General features: G+C 36.1%; 2 protein-coding genes across 13 annotated transcripts in view; one reads left to right on the top strand and one right to left on the bottom strand.

Annotated features, from left to right (window-relative positions):
* Positions 1-381: 381 nt before the first annotated feature.
* Positions 382-9,290, bottom strand: LOC113665573 (putative ATP-dependent RNA helicase DDX59). Of its 2 annotated transcripts, XM_089203786.1 has the most exons (6): positions 8,394-9,284; positions 5,633-5,955; positions 4,608-4,907; positions 4,174-4,323; positions 3,745-3,809; positions 382-788 (listed from the first exon to the last, which is right to left on the bottom strand). In XM_089203786.1, exons 1-6 carry the CDS (start codon positions 9,202-9,204, stop codon positions 659-661), a joined length of 1,779 nt encoding a protein of 592 aa, XP_089059912.1. In that variant the 5' UTR covers positions 9,205-9,284; the 3' UTR covers positions 382-658. The 2 variants fall into 2 exon arrangements, with proteins under 2 accessions (XP_089059912.1, XP_027037091.2); XM_027181290.2 differs by lacking the exon at positions 382-788 and having other exon boundaries at positions 3,383-3,809; positions 8,394-9,290.
* LOC113665571 (G kinase-anchoring protein 1) overlaps positions 9,234-18,907 on the top strand; it is a 32,341-nt gene continuing 22,667 nt past the window's right edge. For 7 of the 11 annotated variants that reach the window (XR_016185849.1, XR_016185848.1, XR_003445728.2 and 4 more), the window contains exons 1-4: positions 10,905-11,176; positions 11,493-11,591; positions 13,922-13,954; positions 16,050-16,100. Coding sequence is in view for 7 of the 11 variants with exons in the window: in XM_027181285.2 (XP_027037086.2) it covers positions 10,979-11,176; positions 11,493-11,591; positions 13,922-13,954; positions 16,050-16,100 (381 nt within the window). In the remaining 4 variants the exon portion in view is untranslated. The other 4 variants (XM_027181287.2, XM_089203789.1, XM_089203790.1 and 1 more) reach the window with 3 other exon arrangements.

Genomic DNA, 18,907 nt, shown 5'->3' with positions numbered 1-18,907 from the left:
TGGTAAGATATTAGATAGAAGATATGGAGCTTAAAAGTCGCGGTCACCATGTTGGCGCTCCTAAGAGACAATGAATCTGGTGCAGTTAGACCATTCTCAGTGGTGTGAAAGTTCTACGAAAGAAGAGCACATTAACCACTTGGACCATTTTATCTAATAAGGTTAAGGTCACCAGTTGGGTTGGTCACCAGTTGGGTTTTAAGTTTAAGTATTTTAACCAGTTAAACCATTTTTTTTTAGGTAAGACAGTTTTAAGCAGTCAGACCATTTTATCTAGTTAGACTATTTTGTTCAATTGGACCTTTTTAAGCGAGTGGACCATTTATCTGTTTAAACTATATTGATCCTTCATGGCTATGACCATTTCATAAAATAAAACAGTTTGAAGCAGTAGCACCATTTATTTAGTACATGCACTTCAGGCGATTGGACCATTTCAAGCAGTTCGACCATTCTTTCTAAAGAAACCATTTGCTACCTGTGGGACCATTTTGTGTAGTTAAAGCATTTTCACTTGTTGGTGTTTGTGGCTACCGCTACCCATAGGAGGTAAAGTCATATATCTCGTCGAGATGAGTGAGTGAGTGATGGTAACAATAGAATTCCGATCTCGACCCAATTTTGACCCGATGTCTCCCGGTGAAACCTATTATTTGTTTCAGAGTACTACAGAAGAAAATAAACGTCTCAAAATCATATCAGGATGGCGCATAAAAAACAAAGCTATTCCTTGCTGAGATATGTCCAGTAGATCCGACGATACAATTTCTTCAGTTCTTGCCGCAATTCTGCAAAAGATGATAAACTTCTCAAAATAATTTCACACTGATGTCTTCAGCAAGTCATTGAAAACAAGACCTTACCTTGCATAATATATCTAAATAGGTTTGATCTGTACACCGTGGAAACTTTGAAAATTAATTTTATTTATTGGAAGATAGAGCATATTACTATTTCAACTAGCGGCTAATGGCCAAAATAGCCGCTAATTTTGCGTTGCGAGCTAGTTACAAAATACCACACCTCGAGTTTAACAGGGTGACCTTATTCGATGGAGTGATGAAACGCTGGAATGGCAGAATATCCTACAACGCGGAATGCCTTGTTGCATGAAACAAAAGTCTAACAAAAATGGAATGGCAATGAAATACGAAAATACTTTACAACTAACAGGCAAAATGGAAAGAATCATTATTAGAGCCTAGAAGATAGACCGATAGAGGAAGAGTCATAGATAACGAAACTGGCTAATAACAACTCTGAGCTCTTCCAAATTTACTGATAGCCTTAAAATACGATTGTCTTCACCTAAATCTCTTCTATAATTTGCGAGCTGATAGGCAGGTTCTTCATCTCCGTCTTTAAAACTTCTAATATTTTTGATAAATCGGCAACAACGAATGATTGTTGTTCAGTTTTCAGAATTCAGAATGTACGCCTTGTTTTCATCTCATAACTTGCACCAGAGGACCCTGAAGTGGAAGAAGAGCCAAGCTGGAGAGGCCTGGTTGTATTTCCCTCAATTTCATTTTCATTATGGGGTATAAAAAGGATCTGTTTCTCTACTTCGATATTTGAAAGAGAGAGGAATTCCCGAAAAACTTTGTTCTTAAGAGGTAAAAATATGGAAGTTAGCGAAATAGTCAATACATCTCTTGAGAAAAAGATACTAGTAGCTCTTAAGGCTGATCGAAACAACATTGTACCACCTTTAATCCAAACAAGTTTGCACCCTAGTCTTTTCTGTAGGATAACCACAGTGCATATAATTAAAAATTCCCTTAAAATCAAGTTTTTTTTTTTGGATATCTCAAAAAAGTAGAACTTGGGAAAGAGAAAGAAATGCTGTGTTAATTTAGCTTAAGATCAAGTTTTCAAAAGACTCGCACAATAGGAAGTTGCCATGTACTTTAAAAGGTACGAGGCAGCTATTTCTAGTGAGACCTTGTTACTCTCTCGTCGGTAACTTTGTACAGTTGACTTTCTCTTCGTATAAACTTTACTACCTCTTGGAAAAGAGAAGCTAGTCTGAGATCTTAAAAATGATTTTATTCTTGAGAAGGAACTTTATGATATTGCAGGCCGATTGATTTTGAGTTATAGAAAGCAGATGGCTGTTGTCAGTGCAGCTCTCATTTTAGCAAGAAAGAGTGTGAAAAGAAAATAAGTTCTAGGACAATTCCTTAGATAAGTTAAAGGATTAGCTATCAGATAAGAGTCGTAAAAGTAAAATTTTGCTTCGAAGTTCTGAAAATGTTTTAAGTGAATCAAAAGACAAGCAGTTGCTAACAAGGAAACTTAAAGAAGTTGTTAATTTTCACATATGCATTGACTGTTGATATTGCCAGCAGGAACAGAGCAGTTGAACCTCTCAAGAAGTCTCCAAAGCTTATTAAAGAATCAACAAGCGTGGGTCTTTACGCTGACCGAACGTTCTGTGCGTAAATCCCGAACGAGAATTCACGGGTGAAGTTACAGAGGAGATGGAGAGCCACAGTGTAAGAATTACAAGTGGAAATATCAAAATCCATCGTGAAAATTGCTTTGTCATGATATTAAACAGAACTTTGGCCGTACGATTATTCCATTACAGTACATTTCTTATCTTCATACTCATCAGTTCTGTAGTTGTAAAGCTTGGCTCTTAAACCAACGACCTCGACTATTTGCTTTCCACCTGTTTCATCTTACATCACAACGATTAATTTCTTGTTTTCTGTAAAGTATGTTCTATCATCTTTTAAAAAGTTAGAGGTATCAAAATTTGACTCTGCATCACTAGCTATGTCAGCGTAAAAGCATTCTGTTTTTATCAGTACATTAACAAGTCCGTATCTATGAAGAGTAGTTCTGTTCTATCTCCATACTTGTCTTTCATATAATTGTAATGTAAATCAAACATAAACGTTTTTCTCAGGTCTAGAATGCAGATTCCAAGACATTCTGGGTTGTTGAAGAAACCTTTAGTCTTTTTCATGTATACTTCAATCAGATTCTCATCGAACCTTGCTTGTAAGCTTCTCAGCTTTCTTCCGATTGTTTACCAGCCTTACATCATCTACTACTATACATATGTTTTACATCGTCTTCCTAAATACTGAGTTGTTCTTCATTTTGAAGCAATCTTTATCAAAGTCTGATTTAGCCTCCAATCTCAACTTAGTGTTGAGATCTATAGAGGGTTTTAGCCAACTCAAGGTGATTATATGAAGTAGGCACAATTGCACAAGTGATTATAGAGCTACACGCGCTATGATTGGTCGATCATTCCGTCACAGACCGCTTACACTATTCAGGACAGAGGCTGACATTTTCGAAGTTTAAAGGAAGAACGCACCAACATTTTTCGGCTACAAATGTGGAAGACAAGTAACTAAACTTATTTTTCTGAGATAAGAGTAGGTAGGTTTATTACTTACGAGGTAAAATTACACACATCCATCTCAATCTTACAGGAAAAAGATTCTTCCAACCGCTTGCACTAAGGATTAAGGGACCTTCTTTCTTCTTTTTGAATGATCGCTAATCAATTCCATGAGACTTTGTTGTGTTACTACAGTATGCTTATGTTTTCGTTTTCTAGAAAATACTTTGTCACGCTGTTTTTGTTGATGAAAGTAAGGTGAATTAAGGAGCTCATCAGGGAAATTAACCCCTAATGGCCGTAAAGTCTCCACTAAGTCCAAAAAAACAAGTTTATTTGTATTGTTGACAAACGTTAATGCCCAGCCAGTGGATCCTAACCTGCTTGCTCGTCCTACTTGATGAACATATTCCTCAATAGAGGATGGCATGTCAAAGTTAATCACCTGAAAAGTCAGTAAAGTGATTTATGTCATTACACATGCTTGCACTGTAATCAGTGAAACCCCTACGTTCCTGAAAGGAATTTTACTATAAATTGTAATATGAACTTGTCTATAATACTGCTAAATTCAGTTCTGTCTACATTTAAGAAGCCCATGGTAAATGTTGTGCAAAGAATGTACCATCTCGCTGGCAATAATTAAACTGTGGAAGAGTTTCCAGGAAAGACTCTCTTCTAGTAACAAGCTAATTGTTTCAGAGAGATGGGAAAATTTAGAGTGGCACGCCTCTAACATTTTTTCTGAGACATTTTTAAGATGAAGTCTGAAAACATAAATTTTTAACTGCATGGTCATGAATTCTCACCTGTCTAACTTTGGGAAGATCCATTCCCCTTCCAAGCAGGGAAGTGCATACAAGAACAGGACATTCACCACCAAGAAACAACTCTAATCTCTTACTCCTTTCTTTCTGTGACTTGTCTCCATGTATTGACAAGCAGCAAATGTTGCAAATCTTCAGAGGAAAAAATATTTTAGTTAAGCAGGAATCTTCAATTTTTTCTGAGAAAGATAGGGGCTGGGGAACTTTGCAACACAAACTAGGTGTTATCTTTTCAGTACAGTACACTTCTAAAACTAGTTCTCTTTGTGTGATGGGATAAATTTAAGGTCACTTCATGGCCTATATAATAGGTACTCATCATTGAGAAAGGAAAAAATAGGAATGAGACAAATAACACAAAAACAAAAGCATAATGACACGTTTCTTTTTTCTGTAACAAAATCTCAGAATACCACCTTCTGTATTGCCTCTGCAAGCAGATCAGCTCCAATCTTAGAATTCACAAATACGACAACAGGAGGCATGAAGTGCTTGGGGTCTTGAAGAAGAGAAAACAGGTGTTTTTTCTTCAATTGTTCCTCTACCCACAGCACAATCTGTTTCACTGAAGCATTTGGTTCACTAGGTGAACCAACAGAGACATACACTGGATTGACAAGCAGCTTGTCAGCTACAATTTCAATAGAAGTTGAAACTGTTGCTGAGAACATTAATGTTTGCTTCTCTGCTGGCAATTTGTCAATTACTTCTTGAACCTACCAGAAATGAACAAAAAAAAAAGAGAGAAATGATGCTGTGTAGAGAGCTACTCTGGAGTGTAGATTCATTATTGTGAGGTCTTTACCAACACAGCAACAGGAAATAAGCTAAGATATAATTGAAATGTTAAAGACAACAAAAATTGGTACAAGTAACAAAAAACTACCATGACAAATTGCTTTTTTGTAACTTGCATTTGCTCCTCCTCCAAATACCTGGTAAATTTTGACTAAGCACATCCCATAAAATGCAATTTTCTGAAGGACTCAATCATATCCAATAACAACCAAACAATTTGGAGCATCTGTGTGAGCAACCTTTGCATTAAGTTTTTGGGAAAGTATAATCACTCACATTCTTGTGGACTTCCTCTCTTGTTTGATGTGTTAACTTATCATCAATTAATCAATTTTACATATCATACTTCACATGATAATTACAATGACCATGGATGTTGTGCATGCAGCAACTGAAACCACATTCATCCTTAACCAAGGGGAGGGGAAGGGGTTCTAAAGATCCAACAGTTGAAAATAGCTAATTGTTTTGTTGGTGAGTGGGAAAACTTTTATGTACTAAGGCACTTTGGTTTTGAAATTTTTGTGTAGAGTACATGTACCTTAATAATTCAATGTTTCTGGACATTTTGGGCTTAGTCCTTTGTCACTTCATCAGTGGAAAGAGAATTTGATTCTACAGTGAAGTTTGTGGTAAATAATACCTGTTGCTCAAATCCCATTTGCAACATAATGTCCACCTCATCCAGGACAAAAACCTTGACAGAAGAAAGATCAACACTAGACTCTGTGTTAACTATTTCCCTCATCCTTCCTGGGGTAGCCACAATAATCTGTACACCTGAAGAAAGACGATGAAGCTGTGGAGGAATTGGCATTCCACCAACCAGTAACGCTGTTTTCATGTTTGGTAGGCCCTGCATCAGTTCCTTTGCTTGCTTCTCTATTTGCATACAAAGCTCTCTTGTTGGAGACATTATCACACCAAAAGGATTGTTTGACAATCTTTTTGCATTGAACAAAAACTCTAAAAAAAGAAAGTAACATGTTGAAGCCCATTGTCACTTCAAACAATACTTAAGGTCAACAACAAAAATTAAGGATTAGGGTACTGATGTGAGGGAATTAAGAGCCATTAAATGCATGTGCCACCTGTAGGACATACATGTACACAAAATTTAAATACTGCAAGAGTGCAGCACATCACAAAATGAAGAATTTTAAATTCCTCAGTGCAAGGTACAAGTACATTTATTTGTCACTGAATCATAAACAAGAAGTATCTAACCCTTAATTTGATTAATTAAATGAATCATGTTTTTGACCAGCAGAGGATAGCAAGTAACAAAATGATCCTTCCAATTGAACTGCAACAAAATTGCAGAGAAAGAAGCCAAAAGGCAATACAGACATTTTAAATACCAGTAAGGAACTTTTAAATAAAATAATAAGTTCTTAGCTTCATCAGTTCCAGACAACAAGAGGGAATTTATTTATGAAGGTTGCAAGGTTGCACCAGTTTGTAGATAGAAGCAAACATGATGGACAAAATGAGTATAACCTTGCAAGGAAAATCAAGTTATTCACTTGGAACACAATAATTCATTATGTCTTAAAGAAATACCATTTTCATAATGTAATGTGGTAGTTCCTTGGTGCTAACAAAAATGTCATAAAATAACTTTATGATTTCCAATTTCCCTTGAAACATATTTGGATATGGGTGTGGAGGTCAATAAAATATACACTTGAAGCTTTGAAGCCATCAACAGATATTGTTAGAGTTTAAAAAAAGTTCTTTTTTTGGTAGTTAAAAAGATGTACAAAAAGAATCATGAAAAAACTCCTGTCAATGCACTGATCATAGGTGTGCCAAACTCTGTAGTAAAGTCCTCTAATAAAGGTGGCCAATTTACATTATCAACTCTGTTGATAACACTCAATTACCCTGTACTCTCCCACCGATACAGCACCATAGTTTTTTAGAAACTTACCCCTTTGATTCATCTAGAGAACAAAACTACTTACTTAATCAACTGAGTGGCCTCTCAAAAGAAAAGTTTGATCTCATAGTAATTCTATGCTCAACATTCAGATTTACTGAAAATGATGGAGTTAATCTTGAGTAACATCAACTAAATGCATATTTGAATTTTTTTCTTCAAAAACATGTGAAGGTTTGAGTACTCTCATCATCTTGACCATTGCAAAACTACAAACAATCCAACTCAAGGGTTGAGTCATTTCATACACCTTCTATTCAGTGTAAGACAACAAGTAAGAAGCACTATCTCTTTGGGATAACATGCATTTAGAGTTGTGCTCTTCATCACACCTTCAGCTACTGAAATTAAAAAGGGTATCAGCCACCATCCCCAAGGGTCAACCCACTGGCAACCCGCAAGTGTGGAAGGAGATTTGGTCCAAAATCTTGTCTCACACCTTAGGAAATTTTAGCTCTTTCCCATTTACACTCAAATAACCATGGGATTTGACATACTGTTGGTTGTTTGCCTTCATCCAATAATAGTTTCTAGTATAAAACTCTTGAAGATTTTTGGCTTTTTAAAATTGTTTTTAGGAGATTCTCATTGTTAGTTGTCTCCTTGGAATATGTCATTGCAAACATTTTACTGTAGAGACGATTCAAAATAAAATTACCATCAACTCAAAAGTTCATATTCATAATGGAATTGACAAGGGAAATAGAATCACCCATTCAATGTTTTACTTGTGTTAAATAATCTTGCCATCATTTATACAATGCTGTTGCACTGTTTATTCTTATCAATGAGTTTTACCAAAGAGGTTACACCAGAAAATGGGTGTAAAATATTATTGTTCCTTCAGTGAAAGTCTCTGACCATATTTTGATGATTTCTTTTTCTTTTTTTGTTACATTAACAGTCTTGTTTGTTAAGACTTAACCATCCTTTACCATCTTTAATTTAGAGCTTGGAAACATAGAGAGGCAATGCTGTTTTTTAAAACAGGGTTGCCTCCATATGTTCCAAGTTTGAAATTGATGATGGTTTTCCATTTCCTAACAACAGTTTCTGCATCAGATATATTTTGATCCAGGTGGCTTGCACTGATTTGTTGAAAAATGCATCATCAATCATTTTCAGTCCACCTTTGAGTAATCATTGATCATGGGTCAATGTGCTGCAAATATGCATAAATTAAACTGTTCATCCAAACTAAAAAGAACTTCATAGAGATATGGTTATAATTCTCCTCCGAAAAACTAAACCTGAGCACAGATCATCCTGAAATACTGTAATATACATATTGTATATTATATATTATTGGAAAACATATTATGTTTTCCAATATACATATCGGAAAACAACTGGCGACTGAAGACTTTCTGCAGATATCGTTCACTGCATAAATACAAGCTAAGTAGATCATAGAGTTAAAGGAAATTCTCCAAAACATCTATCTTTTATTCAACTAACTCACCAACTTCTGCGTATATCCTCTGAATAATTGGTACTAAAAATGCTGCTGTCTTTCCTGAACCAGTGTGTGCACAGACCAATAAGTCTCGGGAACAAAGGCTCACCGGGATAACTTGCATTTGAACTGGAGTTGGAGTAGCGTATCCACAGCGAACCAAGTTACTTCCTAGAGTTTCAGTCAGTTGGCAATGCTTAAATTCTAGAATAGGTTTGCTTACATTATTCCCCCTCACCCTAATGTTTAGAGCCTCTCGAATATCATCAACCTTGCTCACTGATAACTTTGCTATGACCGGATTTTCGTTGTATTGAAGTTGTAACTTGTTTGAGAAAGCTTTCATTCTCAATGCCCCTCCGCTTTCAGCCGTGCTGTCCAACAACTCTTCATCTTTCTTTGCCGATGTGCAATTTAAGTGTCTTGCTTTGCATTCCAAACTGCAGACGTCTCCGTCTGTTTGGTCCACAATGTAGGCTCCATATCGCCCACAAATCACGCACACCGGTTCTCCAAGTGTTGGCCACCTCTGATTTTTACTATATGAAATCACTTTTTCTTCTTTTTCACCTTCTCCTTTGTCCATATCATCTTTGCTAATATCTTCGGCGAAAGTTTCTTTTAGGTAGAACGCGAAAGGGTCTGTAAAGGCTCCTGAATCATCACTTTTCACGGGTATTGGACTTGGGTTCGTAACCGATTTCCGTTCATCAATTATCTCTATTTTTCTTAAGTTTGAATTTTCAGTGGAGATGGGGTTTGACTTATGTGAAAGGTGGTAATCTACCCTTCTAGTTACAGATCGCGGAACAAACATGGCAGCCAAACTCGTAATTCGGTGTTAGTTCCCACTAAGGGTGACGCTATATCGAAGGCGTTCGTCGAGGGTAAGAGTACACGGTAATTTTGGTCAGCGGGGACATTATGAAACCCGCGAATGTTGCGAAAGCTCGCGAAAGGATGACATCTAAAAACAGAAGACAATATATGATTGGACACTAGAATAAATTAGAGATTGACTTCCATGAGGAAAACCTTGAAAATTGTTCTCTTGAAAACCAATACTTCTTGGGTTAGTTCGACGGGAAAAGAGACGAGTTCGAGGATATGCTCGAAAGGTTTCTTCTTATTAGTTTCACATGCTTTGTAAAGGAGACCTTGCACTCAAAGGAGTTAAATCACAAGAAGTTTTCGAAAAATGGTAAGCAGTTTCTTTTATTTTTAGCTGATTTGTTTGCCTTTATCAATTCGGTGTGGGACTTGTAGAGACTTGATCTTTGGCCGCAATTTTGTAAAAACTTACGTAATGTTTCGGGAGTAAAAGTGTTAAAATATTTGAAAAGTATTTCATATATAGGAAAGCCCTTGGAAAACACTCAAAGTGCGTAATCTAGTATACCGAAATACTTTTTCAAATAATACATTTGCAGCGTCTCCCGTCTCTGAACACAATGGTGGTAATGTACCGATCCAATTTTTTGGCAAACCGTTTACCATCGTAAGCAATGAAACTCGGCATTGCCTCCACGGACCAATAAAGGTGAGAATTCCTTTTGAAAACAGAGTTTGAAATATAGTGAAACGTACCAGTAGTATTCGATTTTTACATAACCCGCGAAACTGTTGTAATTTTTTCTAGGTATTTTAGTGGAGGAATCCATCGACCATCGAGCTTTTCGCATACTGAGGAAACAAAATCGGAAAGGTCATTTACATCCATTTAATTCAGAATTCCCCATAAACGTAGGGTGTGTACAATTCTTGAAATTCCCGTTCGTTTTTTCACGAATTATCTGACGTTTCAGTGTTGAAAAATTTTTCGTATTACGTAAGTAAAAAACATTGAACTTCTCTCAACGGACTCAATGCTGCAAGGAGAATCTCTCTCATAATTTAATTTTTTAAGAGACGACATCACCGTCTAAAATTCAAACGTTGCTGTTAGGCTTATTAGCGCATTGATAACCTAGTAAATAGCTCAAACATACTGAAAACATTTTTATCTGTGAGCCACGTGTGAGTAAACAAAAACAGAGAAGTATAGTTTGATGGTTCGTTTTCATGAATCTAGGATTTTGGGAATCGCTATAAACTACGCGATCACGGATTTAGAAATTTTTCTTCTCCTATTGATTGATACTGGAAGAAAAAAGTAACGGTGTAATGCTATTTTATGTGCCCGTTATAAAAAAATTTGAGCTCGCATTTAGCTTACAAGTAAAAATCCCATGAAAATTGTTCAAAATAAATATATCTCAGTGGTTATTTTATGACAACCACAAAATACTCAAACAAAACCAAGAAACTGCCGCAGGACCTCAAAGCTCCTTCGTTAAGAACGATCTTTTTTGAATTTTTGTGGGGAACAAGTGCTGAAGCTTACATGACATATTTCATATTTAACCGCTGTACTACAAACTTGTGTGTTCGACCCTCGACGAACGCCCTCGATAGCATCAGTTCCCAGTGTTCCTTCTCGATTCGTGGTCAAGTCCTAAGTGGTACTTCATGTAAGAAAGTAACAGTTTGCATGTTTTGTTTGAGAGAGACAGAGAGCATGGCTGTAACTCTCGATTTTAGTCATTAAATGCATGAGAGACGACGAATTACTAATGACTTCATTAACAAAAAGTCGTTTTGCTGTCTTAGAGGTCAGCGATGATGACAGCGAAGGAGAACTCCAGGGGGTCAGTGATGAGGCACGAAGGAAATTCGATGACAGCAAAAATGCTAGAAAAACAAAGAAGAAATGCAAGAAGAAGAAAAGGAGCAGACAGAAAAGTAACGAGGTGGTCGAATTGTAATGAACTTATTTTTAAATCCTGTGGATTAAATTATAGCTTATATTGGAAAGTTTGCATTCGGAGCTAGACTAAGAAGAAATTAAATATAGAATAGCCTTCTGTCACAAGGACTAAGCTGAGGATCGTATCTCTGTAGAAAGAAGTTTGAATGTAACCTTATTTACGATGCAGATCTCCATATTTGTAGAAGTATGGAGCAATATAAAGATTTGTACGACAATCGACATCTTTCTTAAGGGAACATTCAAATCAGCAAACCTCCCTGAGCCCTACCCTCAATTTATGATTTCTTTTATTTTAGTCATCTGAAACTGCTGTAATGAATAGGGTGGATTCAGGTGGTAAAGAAGCATCTGTACAAAGTGGAGATTGGGATGAATGGAGGCAAAAAGATGAACAGGTTTGATTTTCATGTCAGATATAATGTGATGTTGTTCCTAGAAAACAATATTTACCGTTTCTTTGAAAGACGAAATGACGTTTTTTTTAGTTAAACAAACATTTTTCAACGTATCTGTGCCATCTTCAGTTGCAAATGTTCCTTGTAGAATATGAAGCTTTCTTTACCATAGCAACATAAAATTACACAAAAAAATCATGTTTTAAAAATTCTTTAAATATTAAGTTAGGTCCACAACTGAAATTCTGAAATACTGGGAAGAAAAAAAATAGTAATCATGGTAAAAGTAAGGTCAAGAATGGAAACTAGTAATAGCAGAAAGTCATCAACAAAAATTGAATAAAAGGAGATAAATGTAAATTCTACCATTTAATGTACAGTTAAAAATCATGCTTATCTTAACTAAAAATAGAGGAAACACAATAAATATATGTGTGTATTTATACATGCATGTACATACTTTGACAAATGGATCTTCAATGTCTGTTGCTACAAAATTAACTATTTCTGTGAGCATCTGGTGTAACCATTTAACTCCCAAGTTCTGATTTTTAATTGACCCCTCTAACCTCAATATATTTCCTTGAATTTAGTAGTTATAAGAATTTAGTGTTAAATCAGGATAATAGCTTCTACCTGATATCTTTGAGTATTCCTATTACCTGTTTGTTGGATAAATACATGTTATTTGCCACCTGTATGGTGAAATACTGGCAGCATTTTCAAGACTGAGGTCACAGTTTTTCACCATATGGACTGACCCTTGAAGCCGATAAATAACATATGTAATTTTTTTTTTTTAAATTAACAAAATTCTTTCTGGAAGTACCCAAATGATTTAGTGCTGTAAATATGGCAAGATCTTTCATAAACTGAACAATTTTTGAGCGACTGAACAGTAATTAAAATAGAGGTGATGCAAATTAAAGAGAGATGCTTTACTGAAATATTTTCATTTGCATAATGTAAAGGTGATTTAAAAGGCTTCAAAACAAACTTTGAAACATTATTTTTACAAGTGTCTGTCACAATCTGACATCTGTCAATTAGAGAGTGTGTAAGAAAAGAAAAAGCATATGTACACTTTTGAAAAACAATGAAACTAGTTTGGCAAGGACTGTTACAATATTGTTTTCTTCAAAAACAGACAATGATCTTCCAGGAAGTATTATTCACTCTCATCAACAATTAATTCATGTACAAAGATTTACCTCAGTTTATTTAGTAAACGGTGAGGGAAGTAATTGTAAATAAATTCAAATTTTATATTTTGAAGTCGTGAGAGTTTGCTCGTTTCTTTACTGATATGGCGTGTGTAAATCTGGTCTTCCTCCATAAAACCTAAATTCAAATGAGACACTCCAAGGAGACACAAGGGTATTTAATGCAGCCTTTTCTCATTGAATTCCTTCAGTTTCTGTTGTGCAATGTATGATACAAATATCTAAATTGAACAGACTTGGAAAAACTCACCAAGAGCATATAATTGATGCAGGACTGAAATTAAAACTTCACTCGCCCTTTCACTACAAATGAATTGTTTGAGAAAATTCAGATACTAAATGAATGAACCAAATGTAGCCAAATGTCTCACATTTTAACTTTCTAGGTACTTTTTGTGAACAATTAAAATTAATTGCAGATGGTTTTTAGGCCACTTGTCAACCAACGTTAGTAACACTATTGCTTATACAAATTCATTATGAAACCAATATTTTTTCTGTCAACCAAAGAATTTGGGAGAGAGAAAAGAGAGGACTAATAAGTTATTTATTGGCTTGAGGTAGTGACCCACGTTGTTGCTCAAAAATACTGCCTAGCCGGAAAAACGAGATTTATTTATAAAGAATTGGCATTGAAAGTAGGGATGTACTCAGTGACTCAGGAAAGCATTACCAACTTGCCTGTGGGCAGAGATAGGAAAATACTGACCGGCTAAAGAACCAGTCAGATTGCAGGATTTGTTACCATGCCCTCTGAAAAAAAAAAAATTGTATGATATTATAGGAGAACTTACATGTTAATCAGTCCTGGGTTAAAGTTAGGTGCATATTTTTAAGCTTTTAAAAAAGTTTTAAAATGTGTAGTCAACCTTGAATTCCAAAAATTTTTCATCTTCAGAGTCACCATAATAGCTACTGCAATGGTAAAATTCTAACATGTTAAGACCTGTTATTGGCTTAGTGGCACTAAGCTTAACAGGAATATCACACCCCTTTGTTGCTTCTGTTGAGTATTGGGAAAACTTATGTCAAAAAAAGATTGAATGATGCAACCTAGGGTTTATTGCTGATTAAATAGCTGATTAAAGTACTTCATTTCCTCTTCAGTTTGTACTTGGTCAATTCCAAAGGGACCTAAAGGTATGCTGCAGTTTTCAATTTCTACATCTCTTTTTTATTAGTGTATGACAGCATGTTGGCTAAGCTGTTATCAAATGTACTGATGGATTTATTCAATAAAGTACCCTTTTTCCTTATCTATGCCAAAATGCTTGGCAAAACACACTGCTTTATGCACTGATCAATTCAAAACTTCAACATCCCCCCACCCTAGGCAACCCACAAGCTTTTGACCATCATCTTTGCCTGAGGGATGGGGAATTTGAACCTTGCCTGGTTGGGGTGGGGAATTTGAACTGAAAGTGTCTAGTCTTTCCAGTGAAACGCAAGTGTTATATATTTGAATATAGAGTGGGTAAATTGTAGGTTCACTTTTCCAAGCACATGGCTTAGAAGAAAAGGTCTGTAAGGTCTAGGTTGTAAGGCTTGGTCAATGTGTGTAAAGTCATGATCAATGATTTTACCTTTTGCAAAACGAAATTAATAGTGGCATTTGAAGACAATTTTTTCCTTAGGGGTGACAATTTGAACAAACCAATTCTTAACATGCTAAAATACCTGGAAGGTTACCTTAAGGCAGGCTAATGTTGAAGATTAGAATTGATTGATGCATTGGGATGGAAATGTTTGATAGCTCAAGGGCTGTATAGTGTTCAAGAGCCAAATTTGCTATAGCACTTTAATGGCCAACATTCATGCAAATTTTATGGGAATTTGTGATGCATGGCTGTATTTATGGGTTTTCAAGGGGAGTTCAGTATGTACTTACTGTGCACACCATGCTGTCATATTGGCCACTATTCTTGGAACATCTGGAGGAGATCATGCTTGGGGAGTTGTTTGTGTGATTAAGGTCATTTTTTAGTTGATCAATAATGGAAGTGATGCCTTGATTCTTTGCTTAATGTGAGATATTTTTGTACCTGAAATAGAAAGTGACAAGAAATTGGTGTAAGTTTAGCAAAGACACCAAACATCCAATGGATACATTGAAATATAAAATTGCTGGCAACAGAATCTATTACTACCCATAGATATATTTGAACTGGTTGAATTTGATCCAGAGCATCCTTTTTTTAGATTTGTGTTATTTGTGGGGTGAAAACCCAAGAACAGTGTTTGTCTATCACAAAATTTTGGGGTATGTGGAATAAAGTGCATCATGCCCAAAAATTCACATGAGAAATACTGGAAGAATGAAAATTACTAAGCACCTATAGAGACCCTGAAGCAGCTGGTGGTTTAGATGGAGTTTGATAATTTGCTCAAACTCATAAACTTTCTATAGATAAAGACAGACATCTATTAGAAATTGATCTAGAAGGCAAGGTACATTTTTTCAAATTACCCATGTTGGTCTTCAGCATGGACCAATGATAGCCAACCTGGTAGAAATACAGTTGTTGGCCAAATACAACAAGGGAAACAGAGACCTGTTGAATGTAATCAAAGTCCTCTTCAATGTGCTTGGGCAGAACTTGTCAAAGCCAAACTGGTATTGTCTTTGAAAATGCAGACAGACATTGCAGAAGAGTTTTACAATAAGACATTTCAAAGGTTGATGAAAGGCAGACATTGTTCACTTTCCTACCAAAGGGGCTCCAGCAGATTCAGTTTGGTGAAACAGTTCAATCACAATGTTTGTTGTATTTTCACAGCAGGTTTTTTTTTTTTTAAAAAGATCCATAGAAAGTTACTTCCTCTTTACAAATTAAATTGTTCTAATATTGGCTGTCTTGAAGCAATGTTTGTCTGCCTGCATTTTATTTTGTAAGACTAGTGTTGAGCTGTGATGCCAAATATTACAGTAGCAAGAATCATCTTTGAGAGAAAACACAGTTCAATAGATTCAGCATCAATGAAATGTGTACCCAATATCACCTTTTATATATGCCTTGCAAATTTTGGTCGTCAAAACTTAAAACCTGTTGTCCCTGAAAGTGAGGGTTTGAAGGCCTGGTAGCTTTTTCCTCCTACAGGTTATATCATAAATAATGAATAATCTCTGAGACAGAAATACATTCATTAACAACCATGAACAATTTAATCTTCATCTACATGAAAATACCAGCAGGGTGCTAAATTAAACTTAAGATGATGTGTCCTCTCTTGATAGGAAGCTTTGGAAGCAAGTAAACAAGATGCTTGGCATGCTAAACAAAAGCAAGTATGTGTACCCGACTTTATGTCAGCTGGCTTATGAGATAATTGATTATCAAACATTTTTTGATGAAAACAGTCATAAATTGAAGTAGGGAAATGGAACAGTTATTCAGAGTAGTTGTTTATAGAACTTTACTTGCATGAGAATGATAAAGTGATTAAAATTGCCTGCAGTATAAGATGATAGCCTCCTATGCAATAATTTGTGACTCCTATATTCCAGGGATGGTAGTAGTCATGTGAAGAAAGGTGAGAAAATATAGGAGGATAGGTGTTGAGTTGGTCTAGAGAATAAGATCAGATGAAAATATCCATGGTAGAAAATGATGAAATAAATACAATGAATACCTAGTTGGAATAATATACCATCACTGAAAACAATCCTGGCCTACCCATGTGGTCAGATCACAAACCTCTTGAACTTTGTATTGAGATCTACCCACTTCCAGTACAAGGGATCAATTTACAAACAGACAGAGGACACAGGATCTGGAAATGCTATGTAGACAGCACCTTCCATTCACTTCACCATGGAGACAGAAAGCACCAGCAAAGTCTCCTTCTTTGACACCGCAGTTACAAGAAAACCTGATGGACACTAAACAACCAGCTCATACTAGAAGCCACACTGACCAATACCTACCATATGATTCACACCATCTGCAATCAGTAAAGCCCAATATTGTCAAGTGCCTCTATGAGTGTGCAAAACATCTTGTAACAAAACCCTCCACCATCTCTAAGGAAAAGAAACATCTGTTATCTGTTCTCATTTCTATTGGTTACCCTTCCTCTTTCATGCAGAGCTAGGGTAACAAAAACCAAGAAACCAACTGCCCACCAAGTTCAGATCCACAGCAGTCCTGCCCTATGTCGAAGGCCTCTCCAGACAACTTTGCTGCTATCTACAACAACAAGGCATACAGGTTATAGCAAAAACAAAGAGCCCCAAAAGTTAGACCTAAGACCAGAAAACAAAAACCCAAGAATGAAGATCACTTTATTTTGTTTATTAAACACAATCTTGTCATGGTTTCTCACCAGTAATATTCAGCTCTAGTGTTATTTTTTTTTTTTTGATAGCGGCAAAGCATGCAATCAAACACTGCATTTAGATTCAAAGACCCTGAAAATGAAGACATTAAAAAAAATACCAATTTAGTTTCCTTATTTAAATAATCTTGTCATCATTTCTCACTGGAAAAATATAAAGCCAGTTTTTATTTTTATAGAAGTGATTAAGCATGCAATCAAAAACAGGTTTTATGTAAAAAGGCCCAGAAAAAGAAGACCCTTATGAGAAGACCTGAAAAGGAAGAACCCCCTATTTTCACAACAACATGCCGACTCTGAAAGAATTGCACCGCGTTCGCCCCCTATCAAGTTTGCCCCTACCTTATGTCATGTTCACCCCCACACTTTTCAAGTTCGACCCCATTAAGTCGAGTTCACCCCTTGATTGAGTGATATCCAGATGAGTTGATTTGTAATGAAGGCACTAGCAGAATGTGCTAAATGTCATGTCAGCGACGACCATTTTGAATTTTGGCAATTGCATGGAACCTGCTTGGGAACTGGGTTGACGGAATCAACTAAACACTCTGTGTAGGATCTGGGGTTACCAAAAATAACTGTATACACAGAACTTGTGGTAAAGATAACCACACGTAATCAAAACAACATTGCTTAACTTATTATTCAGACTGGAAAAGATGTAAAACAACCTGGGTTTATCTAACAAACTCGAAATGTGTTGATTGTAACAGCCAGACTTGAGAAGATGCAAACCACGCTTTCATCATGACATCATTGCTTAAGTTGTTAGACTTGTACCTGTTTAGCTTTATTTATGAAATTAAGACTGAAGAATTTACAAAAGCACGATTTGATCATGCTTTTGATTATTTAAGACTTCTTAAGAGAATGCCTTGCACACTTCATTGTGTTTTTGGTCCTAGCGACCATACTTGAGAAGATGCAAACCATGCTTTCTTCGCAACAGCATTGCTTAAGTTGTTAGACTTGTACCTCGTTTAGCTTTATTTATGAAATTAAGACTGAAGAATTTACAAAACCACGATTTGATCATGCTTTTGATTATTTAACACTTCTTGAGAGAATGCATTGCACACTTCATTGTGTTTTAAGGTCATAGCAACCAGACTTGAGAAAATGCAAACCAGGATCGCAAACCAGGCTTTCATCGCATTGTGTTAATCATAACAACCAGACTTGAAAAGATGCTATTAGCCCCATACTATTGTAAAACAAATCTGTTTTCCCAATGGCAATCTATTGTTTTTGTCATTGTTCTCTCAATCCAAGAACTGAATGCATAATGTAGTATGGGGCTGTGCGGAAATTTTACCAACAGAGACAATGCCACAATGCGAAAAGAGAGGAAGGTTGACTAGGGTGAAAGACTTCAACTTCTCCATTATCAATAAGTCTATCGCTTGCAATCGTTGAAAAACAGTTTTTTTAAAAACTTTAACATGGATTCCTGCATTGTCTGCGATCAAATCGTTGTTCTTGTCAAGAGGCCCTCCTTTGCGATGGATGTGAACGTTGGCAACACCGTACCTGCCAAACTGGCATCAGCCAGTAAGACTACTGTGGAGCAGCAGTTCTGGCAAATTAATCAGTTGGCACTGTGAAGAGATGAGCCTTAAATCAATCTACACTTTGCTAGCTACAATGTCTTCCTCCAGTTTTTATTTGACATTGCTTCAGCTGGGTAAAGTCCCATTACAGTACCACCTTTAAAGATGAAAGCTGTTTAAGAATCGACAAGAAAAACAAGAATCCAAC

This window comes from Pocillopora damicornis, chromosome 4 (genome assembly GCF_964200805.1).
Source record: "Pocillopora damicornis chromosome 4, jaPocDami1.2, whole genome shotgun sequence".
In the NCBI taxonomy this organism is placed as follows: domain Eukaryota; kingdom Metazoa; phylum Cnidaria; class Anthozoa; order Scleractinia; family Pocilloporidae; genus Pocillopora; species Pocillopora damicornis.
Note: the sequence above shows the minus strand (reverse complement) of the source record. Positions and strands in the feature narration are given on the sequence as shown.

Excerpts from the sequence above, each read along its gene's own strand:
- LOC113665573 (XM_027181290.2), bottom strand. The coding sequence starts at position 9,204 with ATGTTTGTTCCGCGATCTGTAACTAGAAGGGTAGATTACCACCTTTCA. Across the intron at positions 5,956-8,393 it reads GAGGATATACGCAGAAGTTG|AGTTTTTGTTCAATGCAAAA; the intron begins GTGAGTTAGTTG and ends TTCTTTTTTTAG. Across the intron at positions 4,324-4,607 it reads TTGCAGAGGCAATACAGAAG|ATTTGCAACATTTGCTGCTT; the intron begins GTGGTATTCTGA and ends TTTCCTCTGAAG.